Source organism: Haliotis rubra, unplaced genomic scaffold (assembly GCF_003918875.1).
Source record: "Haliotis rubra isolate DU_JTF1 unplaced genomic scaffold, ASM391887v1 Scf171, whole genome shotgun sequence".
NCBI classification, from domain to species: domain Eukaryota; kingdom Metazoa; phylum Mollusca; class Gastropoda; order Lepetellida; family Haliotidae; genus Haliotis; species Haliotis rubra.
In genome coordinates, this window is record NW_025765681.1 from 282,391 (window position 1) to 297,644 (window position 15,254).

At 39.6% G+C, this 15,254-nt stretch overlaps 1 protein-coding gene across 1 annotated transcript; it reads left to right on the forward strand.

Annotated features, from left to right (window-relative positions):
• Window positions 1-3,586: 3,586 nt before the first annotated feature.
• On the forward strand, window positions 3,587-9,688 carry LOC124272619 (beta-porphyranase A-like). Its single transcript, XM_046707816.1, has 3 exons — window positions 3,587-3,839; window positions 4,760-4,904; window positions 8,211-9,688. The coding sequence occupies exons 1-3, from the start codon at window positions 3,597-3,599 to the stop codon at window positions 9,665-9,667; spliced, it is 1,845 nt and encodes a 614-aa protein (XP_046563772.1). The 5' UTR covers window positions 3,587-3,596; the 3' UTR covers window positions 9,668-9,688.
• Window positions 9,689-15,254: the final 5,566 nt, after the last annotated feature.

The window sequence follows — 15,254 nt, forward strand, 5'->3', positions numbered from 1 at the left end:
GTCAGCTCTGTTGCACTGATTGTGGGGAATCTGTATTAAAGAAATATTTAATTATCCCTTTCCTGTGTTCTTATTAATTTGTGTAGCCTATGATAGTGAAAACAATTTATGCTGAGGCCTATAAAAAAAACTCTCTAATGTATCTGATCAAAACATACGAGGCTTGTCAGATCGCACCGACACTGATGGAGTTGACTCGACTGTCACACGAGATCGCACCTTTTACACGCATGTCTACCTATGCTGTCATTTAATACTGTATGTGGCTGTGCCCTCGAAGGTTCAGAGGCACCGTACATGGTAAAATAACAGTCCAGCAAGAAGGGACTTTAATACTTGGCAGTCTGCATTGCAGACCTTTACTAGACCGTTTAGACTTGTTTTACATCCTCCTTTGGTGAAATACATGATGAAGAGGTGCTGTAAATCTTCATTATCCCTTGTTAGGAGGCCTTACTTTGGTATCTGGCGATCTGTTGCACAATTGTATGTTGTGTTACTGACTAATATGTCTCTGTACGTGTCTGACTAAATCTGTAGAGTGTGTCCATGAATACATCCACAGAACCGATGTTTTAAAAGGCATTATCTTCCACACTTTGGAGCCCAAAGTACAACCGCATAGATACAGTTAAATCCACAATGCAGCTTTCAAAGTTCACATCCTTATCTAAAACACGAGTGGCCTCCTTGTCATCAATACATTAAAAAGACACCTGTTATTTTGAAACGCATGTAGGAACGTCACTACTGTTGGGGACGTGTGTGTAACCGGAGCAGATGACAACGATGGTACGATGTAGACTTATGTTATGACATGACTATATACGAGATGAGGTAAGTTCTTAGAATTATTTTGACAAAAAATGGTGGATGCATTGAGGTTAAACACACCAACGATGTTTTTCATGTTTGATTAATGTGGAGGAAGGTAAAATACCAGCCGTAGGTGTTAAGGACTGGATTTGGAGAACCTGCACTTAAATCTACCAACAGTAAACAGTTAAAGAAAGACTTCTGTAGCTCACCTGCATATGTATTAACTGTTTATGAAAAGGTAATAATAATGTGGTTGTTTAAATATTTTCTGCATGATTACTTAGAACAAAGGAAATAACAAATATGGCGCAAAAGCTCTTCGTCTGTGATTTAGTAGTGTATAACATTATTGAAATGTACATTTAAATTTACTTTACTCACAAAGTTGTCACACTAAGCCACATATACATTCTCAGAAGAATATTTGTAACTTGCGATGGATGTTCTAAAAAATGGTTACACCAAAAAACATACTGTATGTTAAAACCCTTATGATTTATATATAATGTCCGACCGATATATGGACAGTGTCTGTAAGAAATGAAGCAGATCTAGAGGACTAAACCGACCCCGATCAGCATCTGAATACAAGTAGCTCTCGTAATCATATGACACATAATCATATATTACCATTGTAACACAATTCAATTGGTACTTTAGCAACTGGCAAATGGTTCGTACATAAAATAGTAAACATAGCTGTACGACAAAGCATAAGTGCGTGAATGAGTTCAGAGTTACGCCTCTTTTAGCGTCATTTCAGCAGTCCCTAGTATGGTGATCTACCTTCAGTTGTTGGCGATCAATAGCCCATTTTTACATTGTATTATCCAAAATCGTTTTCTCCTATTAAAGATATATGCTAGCTCGTTTTAACTCTTTTTGTGATACTCTAGTTACTGTACAGTCCTTCGATGGCTGGTTATTTAACTACTTGTATCTATTGTACATGTACAACATTTCTCGTCACTATATGGCTGAAATATTGCCGAGGTGACGTTAAATTTGAAGTCACTCACTCACTCGCTTATTTCAGCTATATCAGAAATGGGCTCCACATGTTGTAACAATATTCGGATGACTGGGCCCTCGGTATACTGAAGAGGTGGTAGGAAGAGAGGCGTCACCGACCAGTTGCTGACAACATATCGTTATCCAAGAGTTGTCTGACGGACAATTTTGTCGAAATGAGTGTGGATCCCATGTGCTCGAGCGAACATTTTAATCAATAGTCTACTCGACCGCCACGACGAAGTATAAGAAATAACTCAATATAGTAATGAATTCTTACAAGGCATTGAAGACAAAGATTGCTTTTGAATACTATCAGGGAAGTATGAAAAACGTCTTACTAGGGTATTTGGATGCTGTTAACCTTTCATGGATCAAATCATATATTTACATTTAGTGTACACATGTTGTCTTTGAATAACCATCTTTCAATTAACATGGGGCTTATTCCAACACGGGGATTTGCATGAAAAACCTTTAACTAATAGAATGCTTGTTGTACCCAGCAATATTCCAGCCATATGGCGGCGATCTGAAAATATTCGAGCCAGGCAATCCAGTGATCAACATGAGCATATATCTACAAAATTGTGAAACGATGACCTGGTGTCAACAAAGTCATCGAGCCTGACCACCCGATCACGTTAATCGCTTCTTACGACCAGCATGGGTAACTGAAGATCGATTCTCACCCTGGTCTTTGTAGGTAAATAATGTAATGAATCTTATCAAGAATACAGTCTAGAGGACTGTCCCAAAATAGTCTTTAAAGAAATATAGTTATCTTCAAAACGTTGAAAGTGAACCATTTGTTTCAAAAGTGACGTAGTATTTCTCAAAACAAATAATTTCACCTCAAAATACAGATCACTTGCCTCAAAGATAACACTGGTGAATTACTTTTAAAACCTATTCAGGCTAAACGATCCGATTTGGGCTGGCATGCGTGGCATTCTCTGGCATTCTGAGGATGGGTGCGTCCATAATGGGGTGGAAGTATGGAACAAACGTGACATGTAGATCATGACGAAACGACAACTGAGGAAGCATTTGACAACAAATGGGTATTGTTTGCCAGATGAAAGTAGTCAGTGATTACAGGAAAAAACTGGAAACAGAGTGATCCAGAAACAGTAAATTGGCAACTGTCCCTCTTGTGTATCAATAGCCGAATGTTATGCACTCTAAATTCTAAGTAAGGTAAAAACAAAGTGTGTGCGTGTAAGTTTTTAACTTCCTTTTAAGCGAAACGTTGTCACATCACTCTGAGAGTTTTGAACGGGAGCCTGTCGAAAGTAAATGGTTCAGTCATTAAATTTATCTGAAGCTCCATGTATGTGCAGAAAGACTTGTCTGTGGCACCAAACTTAAAAGCAGTATATGAACAAACAAATTCTGTGATTGTTAAAACGCATTCCAGATTAAACAACTGACTGTGCTCGACCCCACAAACACGCCTTTTGAAAAATAGATGATTTCACCCTAAACTGCGCTTAAGACATCGTTTACTCAGAAAAAGACACATACAATATTGTTCTCTAGATCATTTTTAATCGACGAAGACTGTAAATGTATAGTGACTGTCAGGAAAGGCAATCAAAGTAATGTCAGTATCTGTAACTTCACATTCCTTACACTCGTGATGGTATTAAAAGTTTTAACTGATTGGGCTTACGTATCTCAAACAAGGTGTGCATAACATATGGACTTTTCACACCCTATGTCTCAGTATATAACAACCTCGTCTCACCTAAAATTGTATAGTCATGCAGGTTGTATTGGTGGTAGCGTTCGTTACGGTGTTGCTGTGGGGCGAGGTGTTCTCAGACACCACAGTCACCGTCTACAACGAGTGGTTGTCCCAAGGTGGACGTGTTCATTATGAGGTGGACAGATGGAATAAACACAACGGTTTCGACAGGTCTAGTCTTTTCTCAAAGCTTAAAGGTCTTGGTACCATGGCAGGACGGTGGATCAACAGAGATTTAAATGGAGGCCTCTTTGAGAATGTAGGTACCATTATGCCTTATTGTCATCACCTTTATACATCAATTACTATTTTATAGATTAACTTGATGAAAGGACAAAAACGTCGCTGCACATGATAAACAGTGAATGAGTTGGGTTTAAAGCCGCTTTGAATATTCCGGTATATATTGTGACAGGAAAGCCAGAATTAATGCAAGTCTCAGACCTCTATAGTCTTGTTGATACCATCGAACATGCATTTGGTGTTGACAAACCTAAAACACGGTAGCAAGCCGGGACTCGAACCCACGATTATAGGTTTCTTAAAGGTAAGACACTGCGCAGAGAATTTCAACGTATTTCCGGTAAAACACAGGTAAAACACATTTTGCTGACCACGTTTTCGAAATGTTCCGCTTGCATTCCAAGTGCCAATTCCAAGTTGTGGAAGACCCAATTATGGTTAGTGTCTTTGGTACCTTCCAGTCTCTTAACTGAGAGTACCCGGGCTTGCTACCAGGAACACAGCTCCTCTGACACTCGTGAGTAAAGAAGGCTGCAGTATTGGGGAGTCATATTCTCCAAAACGTTTAATTTGTCAGCGCTTCTTGGGAGACGTATCACTCGCAGTTCTGATAGTGAAGGGTTCAAGGGTCCTGAACTGAGGATGTTCTGTTTCTACTTTGTTGAATGCCACACTCAGCAATATTCCAGCTGTATGACGGCGATCTTGAACATAATAATAGCGTTTGGAACAGATGATCCAGTGATTGGCAGCATGACCATCAATCTACGCAGTTGGAATAAGATTATATGTGCACTCGGGTCAATGACATCACAGACCATAATAAGTTGATGACCGAAACTCGCCTGACCGTGCCAAGAGCGCCTGAATCCTCTTTGTTGGATTTACTTATCTTAATCTGTTAAATAATAATATTGTTGCATCATTTTTTAACAGTGGCACCAAAACCCATCTCACCATGGTTACCCAGATCCTCACTACCTTCAAGACCAAAGTTTACAGAAGAGGACGTTTAGCTACTATATGGAGCAGATCAATGCTTACGGAAACGACGTAAAGAATATGGTGTGGGAAATAAAAGGTAAGTCATCAAGAAGGACCATACTTGTTTATGGACTCCATTATTGAAGATTCTCCTGGACGAGATGTGTCCTCTTTGGTGTTTTGAAAACCCGGATATCCCAGAATTGTCTTTCAGTTCGAAACCTTTGCTGCACCACCTGTAAGTATAAAGTCTCACAGCTGTGAGGGTTGTATCGGTAAGAGGTAAAGGAAGTTTTGTGTGTATAAGCAAATCGAGAAATTCTGTTGCTTACTTGTATCGAGAAAAAAATTATACTCAACAAAATTAGAAACTTGACACTGGTAAAACTCGACCCCACAAACACGCCTTTTGAAAAATAGATGATTTCACCCTAAACTGCGCTTAAGACATCATTTACTCAGAAAAAGACACATACAATATTGTTCTCTAGATCATTTTTAATCGATGAAGAGGGTAAATGTATAGTGACTGTCAGGAAAGGCTATCAAAGGTAATGTCAGTATCGTGTGTGACCCCCGTCAGACGCTAGTACCGCTGCACAACGTCTCCTCAATGACCTCAAGACGTCAACAAAAAATTGTACCTGCATCGTCTGTGGTTGAATCCTGTGCATGCGTAATCGCCTGCCCAATTCATCCCAGATGTGTTCAATTGGGTTGAGGTCAGGTGAGCGATATGGCCACTCCAGCATTTTGCAGAAAGTTTCTGGTTAAAAACGCAGTGTGAGGTGTAGCGTTATCATGCTGAAACTTAAGACCTGGGCCATGCTGCCTGTAGAAAGGAAGGAGAACGGGAATGAGAATCTGATCTCTGTATTCTCTGGCAGTTACACCATGATGCTTCCACCCCTAAACCTGCCAACTTCCCTCTCACATCACTGAGCATGTCGTTCCCCTCTCCGACGCCATACCGTCACTCTTCCGTCGGCAAAACGCAATGTGAAACGTGATTCATCACTAAAGATTACTTTGTTCCATTGTCTTTGGGTAAATTGCAGGGGATGTCGCGCCCAGAGAGAACGTTGACGTCGATGAACAGGAGTCCAAAATGGGTCCAGTGTATGGTCTCCGGGCTCTAATGCCTGCACGTCGTAAACGATTGCGTATTGTCTGTGGTGTCACTCTACCAATGAACATTTCTCTACTAGTGGAAGTAGCAGTCACAAATCGATTACGAAGATGACGCATCCGTATTGCAACGTCATCTCGTTGTGACGTCACACGGGGCGCCCCTGGCCGTGGGCGATCAGCTGTTGATCCTGTTTGAAGCTGGCGTGTCCTGAGGTTATGAATTGTCTGTCTTCTGCATCCAAAGGCGCGTGCAACATCCGTGACAGACTGTCCAGCACTCAGCCTATCAATGGCGAGCTCCTGGTCTTGATTTGACAGTCTTGACATTTCAACAGTTTTCAAATTATTCCAATTTTAAAGTGTTTTCCTGTATGAAACAATCACCGTCAGCCGTACAGACAAACAATTTCCTGATTGATTGCAAATTTGTCGGGGTAACACCAAGTTTTGTGTTTTTCCATGTTTTTAAATTTGCACGTGCAATAAAGGCATTTGGTGAATAAGTTTGGCTGTGGTGCAGGGGATGTTTATTGATATTGTTCACTGACTGTACAATATTTCGAAATTTGCATTCGATTATTTTCCACCTCAGAAAATACATGTCAAGTTTCTATTTTTGTTCAGTATATTTCATGAGTCAAACATAACATCTTCCTGAGGAAGGAGTGCCCACTAATTTCTACCCTTGTCATTTCAAGCGGATATGACGCCAGATCGCTGGTTCATATTTCGAATGGCTTCGCAGAGAGGTCCACAATACCATTCTTATGAGAAAGGTGCACAGCCGTGTTTTGCGAATTTTAAGGAAATGTAGACATCATTGAGGGTTGTATTTGTAACATTAACGACATTTTGAAAAGCCCCTGGCTTGGCATTTACATTTACAATATTCACTAAAAATTTCCATATGTCTCCAGCTTTGTACACACAGAAGACATACACTGAACTGGTGATGTCTAGAGCAGAAATAGACTCTGATGAACCCAAAACTGATCTTGTCAGGGGACGTTGAAATTGGTATTCAATTTGCTGGTCATTGTATCTTAAGTCGTCTCTTACGAAGCATGGATCACTGAAAACCCAATCTTCTGGGCCTTCTAGCTTGCTGGAGAAGCATATCAATGAATGATTGGGCATTAAATGAACGACCAGGTTCGAAGTGTCAAGCTGAAAGTGTAATCTGACCTGTTGTCAAATTAAATATCATCTTATCTCTTTCTGAATCAAAACTTTAGTACTACCACTTATCAGAATTTGAAATGATCAGACACAAGCTTTGGACCCTGAAAAAGTTGAAGATATTAAACAGAAAATCACAGGGTGGCCGAATGCTTAAATGGTATCAGCATAGTTCTACCATTGATAGCTTCCAGGAGAGTTAAAAACTTTTGCCATTGACTTACAGTTTAACTGTTTGCTGAGTGAATTTCTGAATAATTAAACAAATGAATGATGTTAAGACTATCTTCCGAAACAGAAATAATTGGGCATAAAAATATTTGCGAAAATGAATAGGACAATGAAAATCAGTGATAACGCCACGTGTTCACGAAAAGAGTACTTATGTACTGCATTCGCCGCTCACATAATCAAGTGTTTGTTTGTATTAAGTAAGACGTTTTCGTATCAGACAAGCGATAAAAACTATTTCATGAGTTAAACATAGCTGATAACATCTTCCCGGGGAAGGAGTGTCACCTATCCTATAACAATGCCTAGTTCATATCCTTGCCATTTCGGGGCGGTGGGGTAGCCCAGTGGGAAAATGCGACCGCTCGTCACGCCGAAGATCCGGGTTTGATTCCCCACATGGATACAATGTGTGAAGCCCATTTCTGGTGTACACCGTCATGTTGGCTGTAATATTGCATACAGCTGCGTACAACTATGCAAAAGTCACTTACTCACCCTTGCCATTTCATGACGGGCAACCGAAATGATTACCACAGAGTGAGTGAATTATTATTTAATATTGATTTTGTGAAACCATCTCTGATTTCGTAAGCACACAGTTGCACTTTTGACACAAATTTTGACAGTGCTGACAGGATTAACATGTGTGAAATGGGCATGCAGATTATTGATTAATGAGTGAGTGAGTTGTTTTATGCTGCTTTACGCAATATTGCAGCAATATCATGACAGGGACACTATAAATGGGCTTCACACATTGTACCAATATAGGGTGTCGAACCCAAGGAGCCAACGGTTTAACCACTAGGCTACACCACCACCATGATTACTGATTAAAGTATCCATATTTTTCTGTTAGGTCTCAGCTGGCCCAGCTGGATGGACAAGTCCCAGCATGGAGGAAAGTTCCCCAATAACGTAGATGCGGCGGCCGAGTTTGTGTCCTTAATGGTTCAGGGTGCCAAGGATTACACTGGAGGTCATCTGCCTGCTTTCTTTGAAGTCATGAACGAACCCGACGCTTCTTATAAGATCCTCGACTCAACGGATGTGATAAACTTTCACAAAGCTGTGGCACAAAAGCTAAAATCAAGATTTGGGATCAAAGTTGGAGGCCCAACATACACTGGCTATACGATCAGAGCAGATGCAAATAATTTCAGTGTGTGGAAGAGAATGGCACAGTTTATGGACATGTCTCTGGATCACATGGATTTCTTTTCCTTCCATGCTTACAACGATCTCCATGTATCCGGTGGAAGTCATTCGTTTTCTGGCATCAACGAAGCACGACTGGTTGGAGTCATTGACTTGATAGAAAACTACGCTCATATAAAGAAGGGAAGAAATGTTCCTATCATCGTCAGCGAGTTCGGAAGAGGTGGAGTTCATGGTATCAGCCAGGATGCTCATTCTGGCATTGTTGACTTTGCTACCCTTTACTTATCAAATGCACACATGTTTACTTATCTCAGCATGAGGGAGTACTTGGAGAGAGTAGTCGTCTTCCTCTTGGCTATGGAACAATATCCGGGACACACAAGCCTCAACTGGTCTCTTTTCACTCCTGATGGGCATGAAACACAAATTGCAAATTTCTTCAAATTCTGGCACAATTTGTACTATGACCAGAAGTTTCTCAAAACCTCGAGTGATTTCACAGGGTCGGAGAGAGAAGTAGCGCCACTAGTTCTTGCAAATCCAAATAACAAAGAAATGATGGTTCTCCTTCACAACTATGGGACGAAGTGGCAGAATGTAAAACTGGACTTCAAAAATGGCTGGATTAACCCAACAAGTGGTGAATCCACGTGTCTTCAGTACCAGAACGGCAACCCAGCAATGCATTCCAATGTCAACTTTGACACCAACAAGAACCATGGACGTGTCGGTCTCCCAGGAGAGTCAAGCTGCATCTACAAATTCAAGACCAACTACAACTTCGGAGGCCTGAAGACAAATAATGAGAAAACTTACTATGGAAAGAACATGGTCATCCCAATAAGTAACGGTCATGCTTCAACCTCGGTCCAGGTGCAAGGATCTGGCTTCCACACTGCACGTATGAGGGTTGGGGTGAGCAGAGACAAGAACGCTAATGGGAAACCTCTGAGCGTTACGGTAAATGGATATAAACTACCATCAACGTATATGCTGTATGATACCGACAAGACCAACGCCCCTACCAAATGGGAAGTGTGGGAATACTGGGTGCCTGCAGATAAGGTTCACTCTTCAAACACAGTCAGTATGAGCTTTGCAGGGAATGGTGGTCATGTCAGCTCTGTTGCACTGATTGTCGGGAATCTTCATTAAAGAAATATTCAGTTATCCTTATCCTGAGTTCTTATTATTTTGTGTAACCTATGATAGTGAAAACAATTTATGCTGAGGTACATAAAGGAAATTATCTGTCTAACGTAAACGAAACGACCGAGGCTTGACCTACTGCACAAATACTAATGGAGTGGGCTCGACTGTCACACAAGACTTTACTTTTTACACGCATGTCTACCCATGCTTCCATTTAATACTGTTTGTGGCTGTGCCCTCGAGGTGGGGCTGGGGTACCGCATATGGTAAACTAACGGTTCAACAATAAGGACTTTATGTTGTACCGCAGTCAAGGTTTTATATGCATCGCAGACTTTAACTGTATTACACATGTTATATTTGGGATTACATGTTCTCAGTAAAATACATATTCTATTACTTTTAGTGTATTATAATCGTCAATTTTAAGCTTTAACCTTTACTATTTACCAAAGTGGTGTTTTACATCCTCCTTGGGTGAGATGCATGACGGAGAGGTCCCTTGTTTGGAGGCCTAACTTTGGTTTCTGGCCATCCAGCTATAGCACATTTTTATGTTGTGTTATTGACGAACATGTCTTGATTTTTAATGTTTTCAAAACAAGTTATAAGTATGATCTGTGATGACAATTTAAATGTGTAACTGCTCGCCACGGTATGGTTGAAATAATGCCTTCAGGGCTATACGTTTTAAGCGACTCGCGCTACTGTAGAGAATCAGGATTTGATACTCGAGTTGTGACTATGGTTGACAGCTGCTAATACTACCGGAACATTAAAAGCAAAAAAACCCAATTCCATAATTATGAGACATTACCGATAAAAGGAAAGCCATCTGTACAAGTCTGACTACATCGGAAGAGTGTGTTTATGAATCCATCTGAAGAACAGATATTTCTAAATGCATTATCTTCCACACTTTAGAGCCCAATGTACGACCAAATAGATAACCTAAATTTACTGCACAGCTTTCAAAGTTCACATCCATATCACATCCAGAGAGCAGATTGTTTGTGTGACCACTCTACTGAAGATGCACGTCATTATTTCTTTGTATGTCCCAGATTTGATGCTGTAAGAGTAAATAAACGTGTGTGTAACCGGAGCAGATGACAACGATGGTACGATGTAGACATATGTTATAACATGACAATAGAGAAATGAATTTCATAGAAATATCAACCAAAAAATGGTGAATGTACTGAGGTTAAACGCACCCACAGATTGTTCAGTGCATGATTGATATGGAGGAAGATAAAATACCAGACGCAGGTGTTGAGGACTGGATTTGGCCCCATATCCTGTTATTCCAAGCACCTTTGCACACGCTGACTAGGCGGGGTATCTAAATCCTCTAAAGGACAAGGCATTTTATCTAAATCCACACTGAAATCTACCAACAGGAAATAGTTAAAGAAAGAATACAAGGCTCAACTACACATGTCTGAACTTTTTATTAAAAGATAATAATAGTATAGCTGCTTAAATATTTTGTGGATAAATACTTAGAACAGAGGAATTAACAAAAAATATGGCACTAAAGTTTCACGTTTGCGATGAATTATGTAGTGTATATTGCTGTACATTGCTGCAATGTACAACATTTAAATCTACTATATACACAAGGTTTCAAATCTAAGCAATATTTACATTCTACGTATCCCAATTACGAAGATCGATGCTGTTGATCACTGGATTGTCTAGTTCAGACTCGATTATTTACAGACCGCCGAAATCTTGCTGGAAACCCGTTATCCTCTATTTTCGTCTATTTATATTTCTCTGGTTTCAGTTATTTAATTAATCTTGATCTATGCAATTGGGATACGATGACATGTGTTAAATATCACATATACTCTAGGGGGGTACAAATACATAAATCACTAACTGGCATCGCTATGAATGAAACACCGTCATTAAAACTACTCACTTCGATCTTTAATCAACTTAAATCGACCTTTTTGACAACAGTGCACAATTCTCGCCCGCGAACGAAATTTCAACCAATCAGAGCGGGGCGTCTCTGTGACGTCATATCAGGAATAGATATGAGGGCCGATGCAGAATACATCTAAATTTCAGGGGGGTAAATTATCTTGTTTACAGGTTTGTATAAACCTTAAATCGTGACAACTGTTGTGAAAAATGAAAGCTATATGTTCTCACAATCTACTGTCATATAATTTTGTCTCCTGCTTTGCCTATTTTCCGAGTTACAACAGTCCGAAAACTTGTTTTCATAGACGATTCTGTCAAAATCGCTTGGTGTCGTTAGGCCTTATTTGTATAATGACTGATCCAAATAGATCCCATTTCTGTGTTTTTTACCTCGATATTTAATCATGTCTTGTAAAAATATGACGTCTATTACGTATGATATTAAACATTGACATTTGATTTATTTGAATCGGTAAACTAAACAACCCTATTTTGCCATTGCTAAAAGAATCTGAAATTTTACTTAGCTAAATAGGCACATACAGTTTTAGCACACAGCAAATGCTTATATATATTTCTTATGCAACAATGAAGTTCTGTTTGTATTCTCAAAACAGTGTCGGCCCATAAGTTTTCACATGCAATTAAAATTGCATGCAATACAGCAATTAATACTCCTTCGTTGTAACCCGTGTTAGGTGGTATAAACCTACACATGTTATTTGTCATCATTCACTTGATGGTCAGTTAATGAATTTATAACAGGTATAATTAGTGGTAACACCACTTAGATTACCCGACAAAGGTTCCCATTTGGCATTTCTTGTGTCTGGAGTAAATATTCAACATTATAAACATCGATCAAAGGATTAACCGATAACACGCTGATTGATTAATTACTTTTATCTTACACAGCGGATTTGTCAAAAGGTAGTGTTTATGTATGTAGATTTACTAATCTATACTCAATACACTCTGTCGTGTCTGTGTCTGCGTAAAAACAACGTCCTTCTTTCAAAGGATTAACCGCCAATACAGTGATCACACAAGAACGGTAATTTGAAGAAATGCTAACACTAAAGTACAATGTAATGTAATGTAATGTAATGTAATGTAATGTAATGTAATGTAATAATGATATTGTGATGTAATGTAATGAAATGATATTGTGATGTAATGTAATTACACATCCATCCTAGAAAGTACGATCATCGATCCACCTACAGTTCCGACTATCCAAGAAGCAAATTACTCTCTGGTGCAGACGGGATCCCAGAAGGGGAAAGAGAAACTTGCGTGCCACTTAGGTTACACCTTTGTTTTGCGGGTAAGGCATTAGAATCCTTTAATAAATCACATCATTGAATACCCATATATAGAATAGCCATTAATTATATAAATTTATTGTAGCAGGATCTGTATAACAATATTATAACAATGTACCTATGTAATGTTTTCTTTTTCAGAAAAGCAACGCAGGTGTTGCGTACTGGAGATGCAGTGTTAGGAGTAAATCGAAGACATGTCCTGCATCGGTGATACAGAGAGGGGAAAGCTTTTCAGCCGGAAAGCACACACACAACCATCACGCAGAGCTGGGGATATTGACATCTGTGAAAGTTAGAGCTGAGGTGAGAACAATTGGTTAATTAACTGCTTTGGGGGATTAAGTAGGTGTGAGCTACTGAGAATATTTAGTTGGTTAATTAACTGACTGCTTTGCGGGGATTAATTAGGCGTGAGCTACTGAGAATAGTTAATTTAATTTAAATGATCTCACTCAGATCAAGGACAAGGCTGTTGCTGATATATACAAGTCCGGCACATCCATTGTAGAAGATGGACCACACAGAGCCTGGCGGTCGACAGAAACAGTCAACACTAGTCCGAATGGCAAACAGAACCCGCGAGAAACGCGACCTAAAGGATCTTCCTAAAGGAACCTAAGGATCTTTCTTTCGAAGTAGGATCAATATTAGATTCATTTAACGTTTTGAAAACAGTGTTATGTTAATATTAATATTAAATGTATTTATATTTGTATACAACTTCATATTGACGTAACATGTTAATGTATAATCTAACATATCTAACATATTGTATTTTATATTTCTAGCTTGCTGAGGACTTTCTTCCCAGAGGCTTTGTGAGGGCAGACATTGAGAACAAAGGCGAGAGGCACATACTCCTAGCTACTGACCAGAAGTTATCCATGTTAAGCAGGAGCAGACAATGGTTTGTAGATGGAAAATAGTACGGGGCTCCCTTCTACCAGCTGTTGTCTGTTCATGCTTTTGTGAGATCTGGACAAGATGCAAAGATGTTGCCTCTCGCTTAAATTGTTATCATGTCTCGTAGACGTACATCAGATTACGTTAAGGTGTTTCGTCGATTGCTGGCCATCTTACCAAGGGAACCTGAAGTGAAGACTGTCATCCTAGATTTTGAGCTGGCTACATGGAAAGCTCTTGCGATGGTCCTACCTGCAGTCCGTCTTCGTGGATGCCTTTTCCACCTTACGCAAGCAGTCTGGAGACAGTGCAAGGAATTTGGTCTGCAAGGTAAGTTGTGTTTTTATTTATACTTTTTATACATATCACAGTTATATTTTTATTTATTATGTATTTATATATAATATATTTCCCTAAATTGTTTTCCCTCATTTTATTTTCCCCAGGTTGCCTACCAGAAGTATGACGATGACGTTTTTCATGGCCCTTCGTTTTGATCTGATCACATTCCTAGGATGTTTGCTAAGATTGCGGACCGGGTGGAGAGGCATGGACGACTCAATCAGCTGGTCAGCTATTTCAGGCGTCAGTGGATGGAGCATCCAGTTTTGGCGCCATCTACATGGAGTGCATACCGCGTGACCATCCGCACCAACAACCACGTCGAAGGTGTATTAGTAGTAGTAGTAGTAGTAGTAGTAGTAGTAGTAGTAGTAGTATATTATAGTATTATATATTAGACAAGATAAGATTTTGTAATAAAAACATGAATTGTATAGTTTTATGTATACAGTATCTCATATTATTTCAGGATGGCACCGACGGATGAACGGCAAGGTTGGGGAGCAAGCTCTGGGTATCTATAGACTGATACCAGAGCTACACCGAGAAGCTGACCTCCTGCACATACAGACACGCCTGATCCAGGAGGGAAAGCAGCAACAGCACGTCAGGAGGAGATCTGGAGGATGTATAAAAGAACAGACCTCACACTCAGCCAGCTGCTCTCCAGGTGTGCCATGATCCATGGTCCAGTGATCCAATGAAAACATCTATGCAGACATGTCCAGCCTAACGAACTTGTGAACTATGTTGACATAACCAGCCTAGTGAACTGTTCAGTGTATTGTTATTGATGCGATAAAATGATCGTGTTAAATAAAAAATAAAAAATAGTGTTTTAGTGTCCATATTGTTTTAATAATGTGGTTCCGTTTTCGCCAGAGAAAATTGGTTCCGTTTTCGCCACTTGGTTTTTGGTACCGTTTTGATGTGGTGCCGTTTTAGCCTGCACCCCTAGATATTACAGTCCTGTTATATGCACTATAAGTATCAGCAGATCGTCTGATTTTTATTTAGTTTCAAAATGCATACAAGTATGATAATAAACTAATTAGGATTATAAGACGAAATATAAAGAC

Coding starts and splice junctions, on each gene's coding strand:
- LOC124272619 (XM_046707816.1), top strand. CDS start 3,597: ATGCAGGTTGTATTGGTGGTAGCGTTCGTTACGGTGTTGCTGTGGGGC. Junction 3,840..4,759: donor ATGGAGGCCTCTTTGAGAAT/GTAGGTACCATT, acceptor ATTTTTTAACAG/TGGCACCAAAACCCATCTCA. Junction 4,905..8,210: donor TATGGTGTGGGAAATAAAAG/GTAAGTCATCAA, acceptor TTTTTCTGTTAG/GTCTCAGCTGGCCCAGCTGG.